Raw genomic sequence first — 20,624 nt, forward strand, 5'->3', positions numbered from 1 at the left:
GAGCTTGCCAGGCAAGGATCGAATGCGGGGGCGATTGGTCCGGAAGCGATTCTTCCGATACCATTTAGCAAGGTACGCTCAATGCTGCTGGCACGTACAGGGAAACTACACACAGAACACTGGCTGAACCAGACTGGATGCAGACAGGCAAAAGAAGCCATGCCTGGCATCAACGGAAAAACTCACAAGGGCGCTCCTGCAACTAGGGAAGGTCCGACTGAGTATGGTAACCAGTGTCATAACAGGTCATGGACTATTTAACAAACATCTTTTCACAACAGGTGTCACAGACAGTCCCCTGTGCCGAGGTTGCATGGAGACAGAAGAAACAGCCTCTCACGTGGTGCTGGAATGCAGCGGAGTGACTCCATACAGGGCTAAACATCTCGGATCTCCGAGAGACCTCCCCGAGGTCCTACTCAACATCAAAGGTTTGATAGGATTCCTCGAGGAGCTGGGCTGGCAGGACTAGCCCACCCCCAACATATCACGCAAAATAGGCGCAAGTCGTCGAGTTGCGGAAAAATCGCCCGAATACAATACAATACAATACAATACAAGGTGCGACCAGACCGCAGCTTAAAAAACGGTCACGATACGGAATCGCAGTGACGCGTCGTATGCGTACCGTTTTTGACGCATGCTCCCCACACCGCTGTTTAAAAAACGGTGACGGTACGGAATCGCAGTGACGTGCTTCACGCGAATCTTTTTTGTTCGCAAAACAGTTGCGTCTTTTACGTCACCGGTACGGTGTCTGCCATAAGATCTCCGTGTAATATTTTTTGCGATCTTTACGCAGTTCAATTTACGGTGCGTCAGCTTATTTTAAGCAGCGGTGTGGCGAGCATGCGTCATGGACCCGGGTACGTCCTTAAACTACGTCCAAAAGAGAGGTATGGGCATTCTGAATGTCATCTCGCTTTGTGTGGTAGGGCACAGCCAGTGGGTGTCATTCCAGATCCAAATTTTCTTGCGTGATTCGGTATTGGTCCCATAATAAAAGTTGTTCAGTATGACCTGTAAAGTCACTGCGCAGAGTATGGCTGGTGGTTAAAATTTCATCTTATACCTATATTCGACACAAGTAGTAAGTACTTACAGACCAACTATGATACACATTTTGCCTGTATAGTGATACATAGTGAATAAATTAATACCTGATTTAAAAAATAAAACAAAAATAACAAATAGCATGTTATTTAATTCAGTAATCACTAATCAGTCTTAAACAATGAACATCATACTTTTAGCTTAGACAACAAAATGTATATTTATACTGTGTTTCGACTTGAAAGATTTTACTGCTTTAAAACATAAGACAAACCTACCAACCAAATGTATTAAAAAAAAAATGTTTTTTGTGATTATTATTTTCCTATAGGTTTCACGTAAATGTTTGTAAAAAGGAAATAATCTCCATAATATAAGCTATTAGTTGACACCTCGATGAATACAATCGGTTAAGTGGTTTTTGAGATACACCGCCAAAAAGAATAGGTCCGGACGCCATCTTTGTGACGTCATTACTATCCCCTCCCACCATTTTTCTGCTTTACTACCGCATGTACGGTGATCAGGAGAAACGCCCGAACACATTGATACCGGTTGTGGGTAAGGCCGAGCTGAGTCAATTAAATCTGGCCTCGGAGCGGCTTGGGGACTACTAATAGTAAAAGTTGTTCAGTATGACCTATAAAGTCGCTGCGCAGAGTATGACTGGTGGTTAAAAGTTCACCCTGTATAAAAATTTTAAGTAAAAAGAAATATGTACCTACCTATGATTAAGACGAAAAAAGAGACTAAACGTCGAAGTAAGGTAACATTATTGTGTCTGGTTTTTATAATTGTCATTATAATTTCAGTAATTAAAACCGATACTCTATAAATTCCATTCAATACGTATCGTACAGTCACCACAGTTTCGATCGGTAAAAGCCAGTTATCGTTACCCATGCGCAAATAAATGAGTGTAGCTTCATTGTTTATTACTCGATCTGTATGTTTTAAGGCTCATTATATTCCTTGATAATGAAGCAATATGTTTTATATTAAACAAAATTTGCGAAATGCTAATATTTACGGAGATTTTTACAAAATAAAAAAAACTAATTTTATAAAAAAACTGTTTTTTGTGATTATTTTTTTCCTATAGGTTTCACGTAAATGTTTGTAGAAAAGGAAATAATCTCCATAATATAAGCTATTATTTGACACCTCGATGATTAAAATCGGTTAAGTGGTTTTCGAGATACCCCGCCAAAAAGAATAGGTCCGGCCGCCATCTTTGTGACGTCATTACTATCCCCTCCACCATTTTTCCGCTTTACTACCGCATGTACGGTGATCAGGAGAACTGTCCGAACACATTGATACCGGTTGTGGGTAAGGCCGAGCCGAGTCAATTAAATCGTGTTTCTAGAGGGCTTTTGAGATTTGGCGACCGTACTATAACAGGAAAAATTTGGATTTATACTTAATTGTCATATACACATAGCTACAAAAGTGCATACCCACCTAGCTAGCTGTACAAAGAGTTATTATAAAAAATTGTGTTCCTGCAACTATTTCTATTACGACATTACTATTGTTAAAACTTATCTCTCGGACTATCTTAGCGTACCCAACACACACATTTAACATATTCATTGTTTGAATAAAGCATGTTTCATATAAATACATAATCACATTAAAAATATTTCTATTATGAAACGAAAGGCTGACTTATCGTCATTATCTAGACTTTTATTGCTCGATTGTAAAATTACAATATATTAGAGCAGTAGCATCCGAGCAGTCGATATCTCGCGCCTTATGTATGCGTCATACGTCACTTCATAGACAACTTAATTAAGACTGTCAAACCTTATACTTTATTAATAGAAAATAATTGTTGTGAGTCACAGGTATGGTCGTTAGTTTTAAAACTGAGCTCATCTGAAGATTGTTTTGTTCTGTATAGTTTTTTAAACATGAAACCGGAGGCGCCATATAAAAAAGGGTCGGAACTCTATGGGGTTAGCCAGTAGATTCATAATGAACAATTAGATGTAGCGGGTGGTCAACACGTGTTAAGAAGGCGCGTGGCACTCCATATAGATGTTACCGCTGCCACCTCTGGATAGTACAACATTATGTAGGTACCTAAACTGCCTACAGCTTTGGAAATGATAATAAGCAAACATTAAACTTTTTTTAGGGTTCCGTAGTGAACTAGGAATTATGGTTTCGCGTTGTCCGTTTATCTGTCTGTCCGTCTGTGGCCTTACTCCAAAATCGTTGCTAGAAAGCTGAAATTTGGCACGAATATATAAATCAGTCGAAGTCTGAAAATAATACTTTTGGCCGTTTTTTTACGGTACCCCTTTTGCGATTTTAAACACAATACCGAATAGATTATTTTGACGAGCTCAGTTCAAAACTAAATAATTAGTTTCATGCAACTATTGTTATTAAATGGGATGACGCGCACCATTTCGCGAAGTATAACATCTAAATCATTAATTTATATTGAGCCTTAAACGTTGCTCAAGAAGAATAAGTCCTCTCCTCCTGTACGCATGAAATATGTACAATAAAATATTTTAGTATTTTGCTTTAGGTTATGTATTGGTATAGGCAAATTGGAAATCCGGTGTAGCCCCGTGCAATATTATTTAGCGTACTACGGAATGCAACACGCAAATACAATATTTCGAACTGTTTAATGTGCAACTTTGCACGCAGAGTCTAGTCTATAATATTTACCTGTCTTTGGTACACACATGAAGACATATGCGCCGGATTTCCCCGAATTAACGACTTATATATTCTCCTCACGTACTCTTTACCTGTAAACTATATCTCGCAAAAAACAGCTATTACTCAATCGCCTAAAGAATAGGTTTAACAATAAAATAAATGAGCATCTTACATCTGTTTGCCACTTATTGTTATGTTGTCATTTTATGATCCATCTAAAGTAAATAAAAGTCACGAACGTATACAGTGAATTGTGCTCTACGACGATTACGACCAAAAAATATTGACTGAATGAGAAGACAAGCGAGCTACAGAATTGCATAACATTTTAATTAAGGGAGTTATATGACAATAATAATGTCGATGTGGGCGCTTAGCATACTGGATCCTATTCGCACCTTGCGATGTTTGAGCGAGACAACGCTATGCGCGTATTATAACGACATCCCGCTCGCACGTGGAGCGACGTACTAATCGTAATTAATCTTGCGTTTGACGCTCTGTTTCAGACCGCTTTTTCTAGTCTCATATGTTGCTCGGTAATAATAAGGTTCAATTTTCGTTGGTAAAGATTGGTAAACGTATAATGCGCTTTACGTGTATTTTGCCTGTTTTATAGTTGTAGGTACACTTTTTTCATATTTCGGATTTTTTTGTTATTTCTACTCCGAATCACGAGTTCTTTTGATCCTAATTAGACAAAAAATGTCCCAAGATCTTAATTCTATTGTTTTTAATACTATGTCGGTGGCAATCAAGCATACGGCCCTCCTGATGTTAAGCAGTCTCCTTAGCCTATGGACGCCTGTAACTCCAGAGGTGTTACATGCGCGTTGCCGACCCTAACACTTCGCACCCCTGTTGTGCTACTATAGTAGTAGTTATTTCTATTTCGTTACCATTTTTCATAGACTTTGTATGACGGTAACGGAATGCAAGGAAAAATGTATGGAAATTCAAGGGCCCTTATTCTTCTCCTATTACGGCCCGGCCACGACTTCACGCAGCGGCGAGCGGCGGCCATAGGTGGGAACGAAAGGTCGGATCGCTGTGTCTCGCTCCAACCTATGGCCACCGCTTGCCGCTGCCGCCGCCGCGCGATTGAAAGAGCTCGAGATTCTGAGTAGAAATGAAATAAAAATCTCAAATATGAAAAAAACTATAGTATAAAATTTAAAATAACTGCCTTGAGTCGTATTGCCATGTTATTAAAGGTTAGATTTGACAAATCTGCGCGTCATCGTGGATGACACGAACTATTAGGTACTGTACAAATTGTAGTTGTGATTTCACATTCATTAAAAACTTTGGGTTGGACGTATTTGGCAATAGCTTGTCACTAAATATTAGATAGAATTATATACAAATACTATATTACGAGATGAAAATATAACTAAACGGCTATAGCAAAAGGATACGGATATTGAGTACAATAACCATAAAATATACCTACATTTCAATATGTCAAAACGCTTGAATAACTGTGTGAGGTAAAATTAAATTCACAAAACAATATTGCATAATTCGCAATTATTTCCTTTGAAATGTTATAATAAATACTAAACGGCGCGATATCATAACAGGCGGAAATGTTAAATAAATGGGCCATTCTCAACCAAAAGGATACTTATTGTTGAATGTCAATAAGGCGCTATTTCCATATAGCTTCAATTTGAATTCAACCTTATTGAAAACCGACTGTACCTTTTGGTTGAAAACGCACAAATGTATCATTGTAAACGATATCGTATATACATAAATACCTTAATAGCTGTATAGTATAGATAGAGTACCTACTTGTGGGTCTGCAATACAAACCCAAAGTTTTTGTAAAAAAAAATAATAAAAAAAATAATTATAAATAAAGATGTCCTTATCCATATTGTTTTACTGATCAAGAATAACAAAGTAAAGACGGTAAGAACGAAGAATTTGGTACATTGACCGTCCATTTCTCACCGCGAAAACCGAAATTCGTAAATTGCGGGGATCTTTCTCTTTTCCTCTCACTAAGACTCTTTGCTAAGACGTAATTAGAGTGACAGAGAAAAATGCCCGCAATTAACGAACTTCGGTTTTTGCGGTTATAGCAATGTTCCTATCTCTTTTACCGTCCCACCCATGTGCCGGCGGTCAGTGCCACTGTGCGAGCGGAAAACCAATATAATTATATGCTCGTGCGATAGAGACAGCAAATGGCGGTTCAATGTACGAAATTCTTCGTGCTTAACTTCCATACCATACGATAAATTATGGCAACTTCGATGTCTGTCTTCTGCAATGAGTGAGGTATCCTTTCATATACGTGAAGCCATCTATTTAAAAATAGTTAAATAGTTTTTATCAAACAAGTATTTAATATATGATTAATTGCTTATTCTATGATATAGTAATAGGTAAGTTATTAAAATGATTGACGTCATTCACAGGCGTGGTGAATAGAGAATGTGACATTTTACAATAGGAGTATTTTTATTGCAGTACTAAAATCAACATCAAACACACTAAGGCCCTCAGCACACGGAGCGTAAACGTATCGTAAAAACGTTACGAGTACGGGACGCGTAGAGTTCTGTACTGTACCCCTAGTGTACATTTATTCGATAGCGAAACGTGACGTACGCGTTTGCCTTAAGTCCCGCTTGGCGCGCTGTTTCTAAATCCCATACAAAATGAGACTTAACGCAAACGCGTACGTCACGTTACGCTATCGAATAAATATACACTAGGGGTTATGGGTTCTGGGCACCAAGCGGCGCGTAAGCGTAATCGTTTTATAAGTGAAATCTCATTAGAGTCATTAGTTGAAAACATGGCGTCACTGGCGTCAGATGACTTCTTCATCAACTTAATGATTCACACTTGGTACAATTATGTATGTATCAATATATGTATGTTTATTTGTATTAAGTATATGTGTAAGTTTATCAATATATATATAGTCTTGGTTAGAAACTCATTTACTTTAAAAGACACTGCACCTACTTAATCTTTCTGGTTTAACCCATTGGTTGACTGGTAGAGAATGCCTTAAGGCATTAAGTCCTTTGTACCTTCATGTATTGTGCAATTAAGATTAAATAAATAGATGTCTTTGGCGGATGTATAGATAATTTTACTTTCTCGTCAGATGAAGAAGATTTTTTATTCGGTTAGTTGTTGCAGTTGTTGGTGTTAACCAACCGTAAACAAACTAACCTCTCAATAAGTTGCTCTTTCGGCCCGCTTAGTTTTGCACCTCTTTTTCTTAACTTCGCTTTTAAAGTACTGACACTCATTGAGCACTAACTCGTATTTTCAAGAGATATTACAAAAAGTTCACAAAATAATTCATACTTGTAATAAACGCGCGTAACTCACCCAGAGACTGACAAATTGACAATGTACATTTCGGAGACCTCACGCTACACTAGCGCCTCTAGCGACGAATTCCTCGCGTTAGCCCTCATTGAAACACGAAAACCATAAATACTGGAGCTGAGGGACACCTGTGTGGCTACCACCAGTTCGGCACTGGCATAAATGCTATCGAGAACGTCACCTACTTTCTACGCATCTCGCTCATACTCGCTTATAAGTGCAAGTTTTGACACTGTCAGTGACTCGTGGTAGGGGTTATGGAGTGTGGAATTAAAAGGAGGAAAATCTCTTATGGCAGAACTATTGCAAAAGTGACTAGTTTTCAGCTTTAAATAATAGTTCCTAATCTCTCCGGTGGCGCTAGGTAGGCTCATGGGTTACATGACCCATAGTGGTATAATAATATAGAGATGAAATGGGGAAGGGACAACAAATAACCTGACCAAATTACGTAGGTGGTTTGTTGTTAGGAATGTTAAAACGTGTTTTTAATTTTGTCACATTGCCTATGTTCTGTCCCTTACGGACGCACGCGTATACTACTCTATGACATTTTATTTCGGTGTATTGTAGCGCCGCCTATTTAATGTTTTTTGAGGGACTTTTCAAACATAGAGATTTTTTCCTTTTATTATGTACGGGTACTTAAGCGGGGGCGTGAAGTGAAAACCTGGAAGGAAAGGATACTTTGGTGCAAGAAACACACCTGGTCGTCAATGTCCGGGTAGAGCGCGTGCAGACGCCGGGGGTGCGCGGGGGCGGCGGCGGAGGGCTGCGGCTGCGGAGCGCCGCCCGCGGCGGCTCGCTGCATGCCCACCTACTGCCCAGTCATTGTGGCCGTGATCCTGTGGGAAAATCCTCGTTATTAAGGTTGAATTCATGAGAAGTAAATGGAAGGCTTGGGAGAAGGCCGGAGCTTGGAGTTGAAACCTAATTATTTGAAAACTTCAATAATAAAGGCTATTTATTTTATATACTCGTAACAGTGTTTTTGCGATACAGGCTAAGATGCATATGAAGGAACTATGTATTCACTGTCGGCGGGTAAGCCTCAGTAGCTTAGTTGGTAGAGCAACGAGCTAGAAGCTATCCTGGAGTTTTTAGTGTTACTTAGTGGAAAACACCTTTTGATGGCGATGTTGGTAAAATGAGACGCAGACGTAGTCTAATAAATATCCTCATTGATAAATGTAAAAAAAGCGGCCAAGTGCGAGTCGGACTCGCCAATGAAGGGTTCCGTACCATTTATGACGTATTAAAAAAAACTACTTACTAGATCTCGTTCAAACCAATTTTCGGTGGAAGTTTGCATGGTAATGTATATCATATATTTTTTTTAGATTTTTCATTCTGTTATTTTAGAAGTTACAGGGGGGGGGGGGGGACACACATTTTTTCACTTTGGAAGTGTCTCTCGCGCAAACTATTCAGTTTAGAAATAAATTATATTAAAAACCTCAATATCATTTTTGAAGACCTATCCATAGATACCCCACACGTAAAAATTCATTTTAAATGAAAGGTTTTCTAATAACATTTACTTTTTATGAACAACATTAAAAATAAGAAAAACACAAACAAATTTAACTAATAGTTTGTGTAACATTTGCATTCTGCAATCTGTCAACCATATACTTTAATAATATTAATAATGTGAGTTTTCGCTAATATGCGCAGAGTGTATTATCATTATCAGTGGTAGGTATAGTTTTATCCTTTTCTCACATGGTATAGTTTATGCGGAGGAAACGAAACACAAATAATCATTGAATAAGTCGGGTTGTGCGTTTTATCAAAGGACGCTCGTATCAATGAATTCTCGGAACGTTTTTTTCTTTTTAGGTGAAGGAAACTTATGTAGGTAATCATTATTTTAATTTTTTTAATTTATTTCTTTATTTCAGGCCAATTTGCCCATAGATTGTTAGTTATATACAGACTTACAATAGTAGATCTACAGCAGAGTCCAACTGAGGAAGTACCTCCACCTTACAGAAAACAGCAGCCAAATAACACTAGACCCTACTCATAGTGTTGTGTTCCTGCCGGTGAGTAAGGTTGCCAGAGCTCAACGAGGGTGGGAGGGGGTTAGGGTCGGCAACGCGCATGTAACTCCTCTGGAGTTGCAGGCGTACATAGGCTACGGAGACTGCTTACCATCAGGCGGGCCGTATGCTTGTTTGCCACCGACGTAGTATTAAAAAAAAAACTAGTGTTAGCACATCTTAACCTAAGTCTCACGGTTTCATTTGGGGTCTTGGTACACAGGACGATGAGCTGACGCCCAGTGACAAAAAAATGGACAGTCCCATCTCTCCGCTATATCTACCAGCAAGCTGTTGGTGCTACCCCGCAAGCGATGCATTTGAGAGGCGATCCTTTTTCTTATTATATTTATCCTTCCGCAACTAAATTAATACTAATTTCTGGAAGCTCGAATTGATGATCGCTTTAGCGATAAGGTCGCCTGTTGTTTCCCTCTACTTGTTTTTTTTCTTTCTGCATTATTTTCTTCTATTGAGGTATACAATAAAGAATATCTGTACATTCTGTACCTATTTTTTATTATTTTTATTCAGTAAATATGTACAGCAAACTTTTCACTATAAAAGGCCGGGGCCTGTGTAAGGGCTATTAGTTACAATATATTAGACCCAAGTTAGAGAGCGATCGGATTTTGGATAACTAATTTTCCTATACCTTATATAAAATTTACTCAGTCAACGAAAAAAGCTTAATTATTTAATTAAACATGCATTACTGGCTATATAGTTTTTTACTATTTACGTATACAGTGTGTCCCTAGCCATTGGACAAAGCCGAAATGTACATATGCATTAGGGTATTTAGAACCAGTGTACAGTGTCATAACAACCGGTGTAGCGGTTTCCAAGAAATTAACAAATTACCATTTTTTACTTTGGAGCAGCCTGTATATGTTAGTAGCTCCTAAGGTAATATCCTCAAAGAATAGTATGGAACCTTCTTCGACCTTTTTGATTATCTTTTTTATTTATGACACTAATAAGCTTCTGATTGTGAAAAATGTCATTTGAATGCCATCATTATCAAATATTTCGAACAAATTGTCAAAAACACTGCCAAAGATTAACACAGTCTGTTTCTTTTTGTTGTCGATTATTGCAAATAGCTTTTGTTCGAAAAAATATTTTTTATCTTTTGTTCTAATTAAAAAAAATGTTAACGTCAGAGCATTCCTGAGAAGTAACCCTACGTGGGATTTCAGGGTTTGTCCAATGGCTAAGGTCATCCTGTATAGCATACTGTATACGTATATTGTGTATTAAAATGATGTAAGTAGCTATATATATTATTTGTTATATAATACACATACATACATTTAACTATTTAGGGTTAAAGCTAGTTTGGATGTCAATACTAACGGTATGAAATGCCCAATGTAAAGTAAACCCTAACTGGCCTAACAATTTAAGTCCGCGACTGTACATTATAGAAGATTTAGAAGTAAATATTTTCCTAAAGTCGCCATCAGATATATAAGATTAACAATCCTGAACGTCTATAACTACAACGTAACTCTAACGTTCAGATATTTGTGCGCATCTTTGCCGCTCTGATTTATGCGAATGACTACTATATCAGTGAGCCGGAACACACGCTCAAATAATGAGCCTTAATGCGTGCTCATGCGTCAGTCAGCAAAAAAAATGGCGAAGCGGTTAAATTGATAAACACGCTCTTACTGCTTCGCCCATAAAGGTGTGTTTAGATTATTTCGAACATCTCGTCCTCCGCCCAGATACCGCTGACTGGACATTATCACATTATTCCAAGAATTAGGGGTCTAACCCCAGCGATAAGGCTTTAAAATTAAGTGTTGTAAATTAAACGTAATTCACTATAAATTCTAATTATAAACGTGACCACAAACTATAATACTCCACAACAGACAATTCATTTAAAAATGTTGCATGCTCTGACGTCACACGATGCCTACTGCAATGAGTCAACGCGCTTTTGTTTACGCGGAAACTATAGTACGAGGGAACTGAATATTCTTAATTGATATTAATTGCCAGTGGATATGATATGAATGGCAATTATGAACTTGCTCGAAAACGGGAAGTGCGTTATCGAAGATATTATCGAAAATCAATTTTAGAGTAGTATTTTGAAACGTAAGTAATACATATAAGAGCCTCGGTAGAGAGTACCATTTTTTACCATTTGGCGTTGAAACTCTAGATCCGTGGGGTCCCAGCGCGAACAAGAGTTTTGCAGAAATCGCGAAGCGTCTGGTTGACATACCTAATTGGTGACCGAAGAGCTGTTGGCTTCCTTGCACAACGTATCAGCATTGCGATACAACGAGAAAATGTCGCCAGCACCAAGGATGCTGGCGACATTTTCTGCCTCACAATGCCTCAAGGGCCTATTTTTGATTTAAACTAGTTATTAATTTGGTTTAGTATATGTACAGTTACTGTAATACCTCTATATATATATATATATATATATATATCTCTCTCTTTTACACTAAATGTATCTAAAAAACTATAGTAAGTATTTAAAAGCGAGCGAGGTTTTCGAAATATAGACGCTCTTAAGGCCGGCCCGTGCACACCGGATGCGTACGCGACTACGCGTAGACGTGCACGTACACATTGTAGTATACAGATCTTTATGAGAGACGGCACACCGCTTGCGTGATAGGCAGCCGGCGTGCTCTGGCCTTTCTCTCAAGTTGTGTGCAGTACAACAATAGTAGGTATTAAGACATGATGCATGCCGATGCCTAACGCATTTCTAGACCACGGTGGCCCACTCTCTGGGAGGTTATTCTTCAGATTTAATCGGTTCCTGAGATGCCTCTCTATACTAGCTGCTTTATGCATTAGCAACTGGTTAATTTTCTAATTGGTTAATCCGGCACTACGCAGAATAGAAGCGCGGAGACATATGGTTGCCAAACGTCAGGATTTCCCCTGATATGTCAGGATTTTTGGTCCTATGTCAGGTTTTCAGGGGGACTTGGCGAGTGTCAGGGTTTTTAGAAACCTCACCAAACCTAAAGGCTAGCTAATAGTTTGAAGTTAGAAGAATGGGAAGTAGCTGTAGCTACATCATATGGTGGCGAGTTAAGGGGTAGTGGTCCACGAATGGTTTCGGAATATGGGCGCTTTTATATTTTATCGGGTAAGGAGATGGCCACAAAGGTTGCGGGTTCAAGTCCTGCTGGAAGCGTAAATTTCTGCATAAAAATTGGTAGTAAATGGAAGTAAAAACTTGGTAAGGATACTCCATTTTTTCACATGACAACCCTACGTAAACACGGCAGAAATGTAGGTACCTATTTATTGCATAAATTGCATTGTAACTATTATTTCCTTTTTGGTCAAATGGTATGTAAATACATTAATAGGATCTCTGATATGATTCTTCTGCATAAATACTACGCGGTACGTACTATGTCTAGTCATAAATTAGGAAAGCCAAAATTGACAAATAATGTTGAGTCACCTGCTAAAACACGTGTGGGGACTTTTGCAATGAGTTAGCATCCTGTACCATTAACCATTAGCTAAAAAAACATCCAACGGATGTTGATACTACGTACTTGAGTACTTCAAAGATCTTTTGAGCAATGTATTAAACGTGAAACAATATTAATATTGTACCGAGTCGAGTTTTATCGTTCTTCTGTTAATCGGCATGGGCATAAAGGAGCGTCTTAGTCCTGTATGTCGATCGATGGTATCGATCACCATAGATCGATTAGTGTATTCGTCGATCAGCCGACGTTACCACACCAAGCGATCGGTGGCATCGATCGATGATCAATCCATTTATGTATCCGTCTATCAGTCAACGCTAACACACCAATCGATCGTTGGCATCGATTGATTATCGATCGATTGGTGTGGACATGGGCGCCGTCAGAATTACTTTCAGGGAGGTGCATAATCAATGGAATAGAAGAATCGATGCAGTAATTTATTTTTCTTGTGTTAGTTCCGAGTTATGCTATAAAAATCATTGCAGACTAATATTGGTCCAACTCTAATGCTGGTACAGACGCGTAAAAAACATTAATTTTATTTTAAATATTTTCTTTCCTGCCAGGGGGGTGCATATGCACCCCCTTGCACCCCGCTGCCGGCGCCCATATGTGGACACCCTTAGACGGACTATATACAATGGTGATTATTTTGGTAAAAGCAATACTGGGGCGGTAGTTATAAATTATAACGACAATTTCATCCACACATACTGACACCAACAAGATCATAACTACCTACTCAACTGCATTAAGTGCCCAGTAAAGTCAAACCTGTTCCATCGATAGACAAAAAAGGGCAAAACCGGTAATGAGTGATATCTAAATGTGATAAATGAACATTATAAAAAACCTCGCTTAATGACCTGTGTGCGCTCTCGTTTTAATTTGCGGGCTTTGTTGCTATGCCAGAATGTGAAGCTTGGTATACAATATGTGCGTGCGGGAAGGCAATATAATTATGTGCGTGCGATAGAGATAGCAAATGGCGGGTCAATGTACGAAATTCCTTGTGCTTAGTTTAATTAAAGGCTCTAGCGCGAACCTCTATCATCATCCATAGCCCGAATTTAAAGGAAAGGCAAACGTGTAAATGTAAATAGTTATGGAAGCTTCTTCTTGTTCAATGTTTTTATAGTTTTTCAAGAGGTCAGCAAATCATACATGATGCGCAAGTCATTGACCAGTGGTTCGCTTGCTGAAGTCTGTCTACCAAGAGCTAGCTTTTAGATACGAGGATCCAATATAACAGATCCAAATAAAGATATAATCGGACTATATCGGGTGTATGCGAAATTGGGGTAAATTAAATAGATAACCATAAAACCATGGTAAAATTTTTAACTTTTATAGGTCTTATTTTTCATACTTATTGACTCCTATCATAGTAATATTTACCATTGCTATTCATGTAGGCTGTATACATCACCATTCTGCAGCATTAACATTGCAGCAGGAAGTATATGATATGCCTAGTTTGTAGTTTAGACATTGATATACAAATATAATATGTGAACACTGAGAGCAACAACTATGAATATTAATATGTACCTACATATTTGATATGATATAGATTTCTACATTTTTAAACAGTATCCCGTAGCTAAAAGTGCTTTCCAAGAGCTCTTTTCCACTGACGTCAAATTTTTGCGAGTACAGTTTTCTGCAGGATCCAGTTTTCGTGCGAACGGAATGCTCGTGTGAACGTTATATTAGCACGTATTTGTAGTCTAAAACGAGATCCTGCGGGAAACCGTATCCGCAAAAACTGGACGTCAGGGGAAAGAGCTCTAAGGTTCTAAGTAAAGGTTCTGGGCAGTCCGCAACGGGTCTATAGGTGACTTTTGCCGCCGCTTTAAGGTTGACTCACGCTACACAGGGGCAGGGCCGGGCCGGAGCTTCCGGCGCTTCGTTTTCTATGGAAATCATTACGTCATCACCGGAGCTCTGTAGTGGCCCGGTGCGGGCTCGGACCGGAGACTAGCCGGTCATGCTATGAGCAAAAATCGGACTTCCCGGAGCCTCCGGGCCACCCGGTGACTCAATTCTTCCTTTCGGGTGATATTCCACTAGTCTAAGATCTTTGTCCAATGTGCATTGCGTCTCACTCTCTCATTAAGCAAAATGTCAGACGCAAATACACATTGGACCAAGATATTGGAAAGATGAAAAACCAGAATACCACCCTTCGCAATGTGCATGCTCGGATGTGTCGGTATATATTTGCCAAAATAAGAAGGTTACAAAACGTCATAAATTTGTTTGTTAAATATGGATGGTATAGCCAATACATTACTTGGTCGGGTTATATTTTACTCGGCGCAGAGAGAAGTTAATTAACAATGACTGTCAATCTCTATATGAAACCTAATTTCTGTAAATAAAGCTACACAATTCTACATATTGCCGGTTTTGTGGAAAGCAATAAAAAAATAGTACTTATATTTATTTTAGTCACGCTGGCTCCACATTTTACTTGAGATAGTTGATAGCGCCAGACAAGTTGCCTAAGAATTTGTTACCAATTTTAATAGTTCCTAGATATTAACCAGTGTGTTAATTTTGTGGGCTTAAATGAAGTGGAATAAAAAAATGTTCAGAAGAAGCAGAGCTTTAAGAACTAAATATTGCCGTTTCGTACATATTGTTGGATTATCATATTATTGACAATGAAATACATTATACATATAACAAAAGAATAACGCACTATAAGTATATATAAGTCGTTACGTAGCCGCCTGTTGTCTGCCTCTACATTTAATCAATTGTTTGTTTTGTCTTTTCTTTTGTATCTTTTTACTGAGGTGTTCCAATAAAGAGTATTCTATCTATACATCTATCTTATCTATCTATCTACGCAAGGTTTATTACAAGCGACTTAGTTAAGTATTTATTTGACCTATATATATTTCCCGAACAACGCGGTATCCGTGAAGATTCAGTCTTTATTATTTACGTTTCCATGTTAGGTGTTACTACATGAAAGTCGCAACGGTCGCAACACGGGCGACTCGGATATATACGTCAAAATTATATAAGTTGCATAATGTCTTGATTTATCTTGTGAAATACGGAGGTGTTGCGGAAATGTAATTAAGTCGGATTATATTAAATGAGATATCTAGTAATGTTACTGCTTGTAAAAATTATTCATTAATGAGCATGTAGGTTATAATTAATATAAATATACTATTTTTTTTCTCATATTCCCACGTATTACTTTTCATTTCGTACGAAGTTATATATAATGAAATATCTCGTTAATAAATTTGTAGATTACGGGAAACCATTTCTTTTACTTAATTTAGAGTCCAACTGATCTTCTGTAAATCTGCCTGCAGAGAGTACGAACATCATATTTCAGTGCAGTTATTGAATTACTCATAAAGGTGCCTATATTTCATTTGCAATCTGTCGTTGGCGATATTATTGCTAACTGCTCGCGTACGATGCATTCTCCTGAAATAGATAGGCCATACATTTTTTCAGGCTGTAGAGAGCAGCACTAGCATGTAACCTGAGAGTAACATATGCATACTATGCCTTAAACAGTTTTTTGACAAGTTTTCACTATGGCATTGATGCATCAAGGCGTTTTGGTTACAGATGGTCTAACGCGAAACGCGAAAATCGAAATTTCGTTACCTATCTGCCTCTCTGTCTATCGAATATGCAAGAATGATGGAGGCAGAAACCACAATTTAGATTTTTCCATTTCGCGGTAGGCCCCGTGTGTGTTAGTAACGCCCTCTACGCAGAGTTTTGCGTAATATTCCCTATTTTATGCCTATTATTACTGTAACTACTGAAATAATACAATAATACTCTTCGTATGTTTTATTGTTCTTAAATTAATGATTAAGACGTGGAACGCATAATTTCGTCAGGGGGAAGCCTATGTGCCTCTCTTTCGCACAAAGATAGATCGCGCAGTGATAGAGAGGCGAATAGATGAACTAATGAAGTGTATTGTAGTATCGTAAGTGTCAGAATGTCAGGACGATGATAGCTATTTATAAGTTTTATAACGATATAAATAGCTATCATGGTCCTGACATCCTGACGCTTACTCCAAGTTTTAGTACCTTTTTTGTACTATTTGGTACATGATATCAAAAAAATTTTACCTCGCTTAAAATCGAGAAAAAATATTGATAATAATGTGGTCAGCTATTCTGACGTCAGGTCGACAGGGCCAAGTCCAGTTCTCCTAGCTGTAGGCGTTATATTGAATTCATCTTTTGGCAAAGATTTAGTACCTAATTTGTACCTTTCATGATGATTTATTTTACTTTGACTTACCAAAAAAAGTTACAGTTAGAATAAACTTTGTATGTGCACAGCGGTGTAGTCACTCAATGTGAACCGGGCCTTCAATATAGTTCAACAGTTAATATTTTTGGCTAAAACAGTTATCTATTTTACGAGGGGTCCATAGTAGTTGTTTAACCAATACAAAAATGAGAAGTGGAAATCTTGAGCGTTTCGAGGGCTTTAATTTTTTTCTAACGAGTGAGACAACATTTTTTTTAGTACATGTGGTGCTACTTTACCGCACTAGGGCGGTAATTAGCACTTTACGCGCCTATGTCGAAAATTTAAAGTGCCATATGTACTGTAAAACGTTGTATAATGTGCGAATAGATAATTGGCAACTCGTTTCGATTTAAAACACTCCTTTCGGTCGTGTTTTAATTTACTGCCACTAGTTGTGAATTATTGAAACTGAATGAATGTATAATTACCACACCAACGCGAAAAAATACTTAAACTTCAAAATCATCACAAGTCGTCGTCGTCGTTAATTTTACAGTACCTGGGCGACCGAGCATTGCTCGGTTATAATAACTATTTATTGTAATATGGTGGTGTATAGGTGATAATCTTATCTACATTTTTTTACTATTTTAAATATTGTCTAAAACAATAAAAATTAAAAAATTATATATAAACTTGAACATATAAAAAAAAAAGTTAGTCACCGGGCGAGATTCGAACCCGTAACACTCGTTTAGCAGTCCGCGTCTTAACTCGCTGGACCAGACGGACAGTGGCCGGCAACACGAAATTAGCGACCATATTCTGCGTCGAAAGAAAAACGCATGAAAACTCGAAAACACGCGTTTTCACAAACATAAGACTAATCTAGATCGATAGTTTACCCCCCCGCTACCAAATATACCACAACCCCCATATACCAAATTTCAGCAAAATCGTTAGAGCCGTTTCCGAGATCCCGGAAATATATATACATATATATATACAAGAATTGCTCGTTTAAAGGTATAAGATTCCTAGGTGATAAAATATTTCAGAATTTGAACGAAATTACTTTGCAACTCTTGTGAATAAAATGTAACTTTCCCATCAGTTTTTAAAGAATAAAGAATGACGGCAATACATGCGAAAGACCGACTATGACTGTTATCCACCTAATCCCATCGCCATGCTTAAAACAATCCAAATTTTTGAGAATAATGTGGTTAGTTATAATGTTTTTCCGCCTCTCATTTCTTGAAAATATAAGTAATTATGTTGAAACTCAGTAAGAGTTGCTGGAGAGATGCTATCTAGCAACCCTTACGGACTTGTACTCCCTATGTAGCTATTTTTTTAATACTCGTAAGTACAAATAAATGCAAAAAAGCAGTTACTTCTTTTACAGTGAAATATCCATTAACTATTATAACTTTTTAATATTTTGTGTTCTACGTTATATCGATATATGTGTACCAGTAGGGCTAAGATGGTCGGCTCTTTAGCAGCCATCTAAAGAGCCGACCATCTTAGCCCTACAGAAGTCGATAAATGAGAACTCTCTATGACAGTTCAAGAATGCCACAATAATTCCGGTCTCTGTTAATAATAGTTTGCCACCTTATTGACGTGCATTTTTACATATCAAACAAATAGAATAAACATTTATTGAATTTATCCCCCTTAGACGTGGCTGCTACAGTCTTCAGGATTTTGTTTGCCGTGTGATCATCGCTTTCCGGTTGCAGCTTGGTGCCATCGAAGAATGTCCATGGTATATGAAAAAAGAAAAATGTTTATAATACCATTCTATAGAGGGCATATAATTACTACTAGAGGGCACCTTTAACCTTATTTTGGCAATGTTAAATATCCTTACAAGTTTATAGTTTCTCCACTTGTATCCCCCCTGCAAAGAAACTTGTTTGCAGGCCCTCCTGGTCAGTTATCTGTGTAGCTTACTGTTAGGGTATATACCTGTAGCTTGAACCTTAAAAAAATTAAAACATTTATAACAGGAGATACGATAAATACACCAATTATTTTACACTATCACAATCGTAACGAAGAAGATATCGCCAAACGTGAAATACGCGTACACCTATATTAAAAAAAAATAACTTCCACTTAACATACCGCTGTTTCTTTGTACATATCTACTCGTACTAATCCTAATATACGAGTACGACCTCTGTTCATGGGCTCTGCTCGTTTGCCTCCTATATTTAAAAAAAGACTTCTACTTAACATAGCGCCATTTATATGTACATATCTACAAATCTTATGATACGACCTCTGTTCATGGGCTCTAATCGTTTGCCTCCTATATTTAAAAAAATAACTTCTACTTAACATAACCCCATTTCATTGTACATCTTTACAAATCTTATGATACGAGCTCTGTTCGTGGGCTCTAATCGTTTGCCTCCTATATTTAAAAAAAATAACTTCTACTTAACATAACCCCATTTCATTGTACATCGCTACAAATCTTATGATACGAGCTCTGTTCGTGGGCTCTGCTCGTTTGCCTCCTATATTTAAAAAAATACTTCTACTTAACATAACGCCATTCTTTTGTACATCTCTACAAATCTTATGATACGACCTCTGTTCATGGGCTCTATTCGTTTGCCTCCTATATTTAAAAAAAATACTTCTACTTAACATAGCGCCATTCTTTTGTACATCTCTACAAATCTTATGATACGAGCTCTGTTCATGGGCTCTGCTGGTTTGCCTCTTATATTTTAAAAAAATACTTCTACTTAACATAACGCCATTCCTTTGTACATCTCTACAAATCTTATCATACGAGCTCTGTTCGTAGGCTCTGCTCATTTGCCTCCTATATTTAAAAAACTAAATTCTACTTAACATAGCGCCATTTCTTTGTACATCTCTACAAATCTTATGATACGACCTCTGTTCGTGGGCTCTGCTCGTTTGCCTCCTACATTCAAAAAAATTACTTCTACTTAACATACCGCTGTTTCTTTGTACATATCTACTTATCCTATGATAAGACCTCTGTTCATAAGCTCTGCTCATTTGCCTCCTATATTTAAAAAAATAAATTCCACTTAACATAGCGCCATTTCTATGTACATATCTACAAATCTTATGATACGACCTCTGTTCATGGGCTCTAATCGTTTGCCTTCTATATTAAAAAAAATAACTTCTACTTAACATAACCCCATTTCATTGTACATCTCTACAAATCTTATGATACGAGCTCTGTTCGTGGGCTCTAATCGTTTGCCTCCTATATTTAAAAAAAATAACTTCTACTTAACATAACCCCATTTCATTGTACATCTCTACAAATCTTATGATACGAGCTCTGTTCGTGGGCTCTGCTCGTTTGCCTCCTATATTTAAAAAAATACTTCTACTTAACATAACGCCATTCTTTTGTACATCTCTACAAATCTTATGATACGACCTCTGTTCATGGGCTCTATTCGTTTGCCTCCTATATTTAAAAAAAAATACTTCTACTTAACATAGCGCCATTCCTTTGTACATCTCTACAAATCTTATGATACGAGCTCTGTTCATGGGCTTTGCTGGTTTGCCTCTTATATTTTAAAAAATACTTCTACTTAACATAACGCCATTCCTTTGTACATCTCTACAAATCTTATCATACGAGCTCTGTTCGTAGACTCTGCTCATTTGCCTCCTATATTTAAAAAACTAAATTCTACTTAACATAGCGCCA

At 37.7% G+C, this 20,624-nt stretch overlaps 1 protein-coding gene across 1 annotated transcript in view; it reads right to left on the reverse strand.

Annotated features, from left to right (window-relative positions):
- Positions 1-20,624, reverse strand: part of LOC133531856 (protein capicua homolog) — an 87,331-nt gene that overhangs the window by 46,215 nt on the left and 20,492 nt on the right. Inside the window, exon 2 of the mRNA XM_061870253.1 lies at positions 7,808-7,946. Within this exon, the coding sequence (XP_061726237.1) occupies positions 7,808-7,912 (105 nt within the window). The 5' untranslated portion in view covers positions 7,913-7,946. The remainder of the gene's footprint in view (positions 1-7,807; positions 7,947-20,624) is intronic.

This window comes from Cydia pomonella, chromosome 2 (genome assembly GCF_033807575.1).
Source record: "Cydia pomonella isolate Wapato2018A chromosome 2, ilCydPomo1, whole genome shotgun sequence".
Lineage (NCBI taxonomy): Eukaryota > Metazoa > Arthropoda > Insecta > Lepidoptera > Tortricidae > Cydia > Cydia pomonella.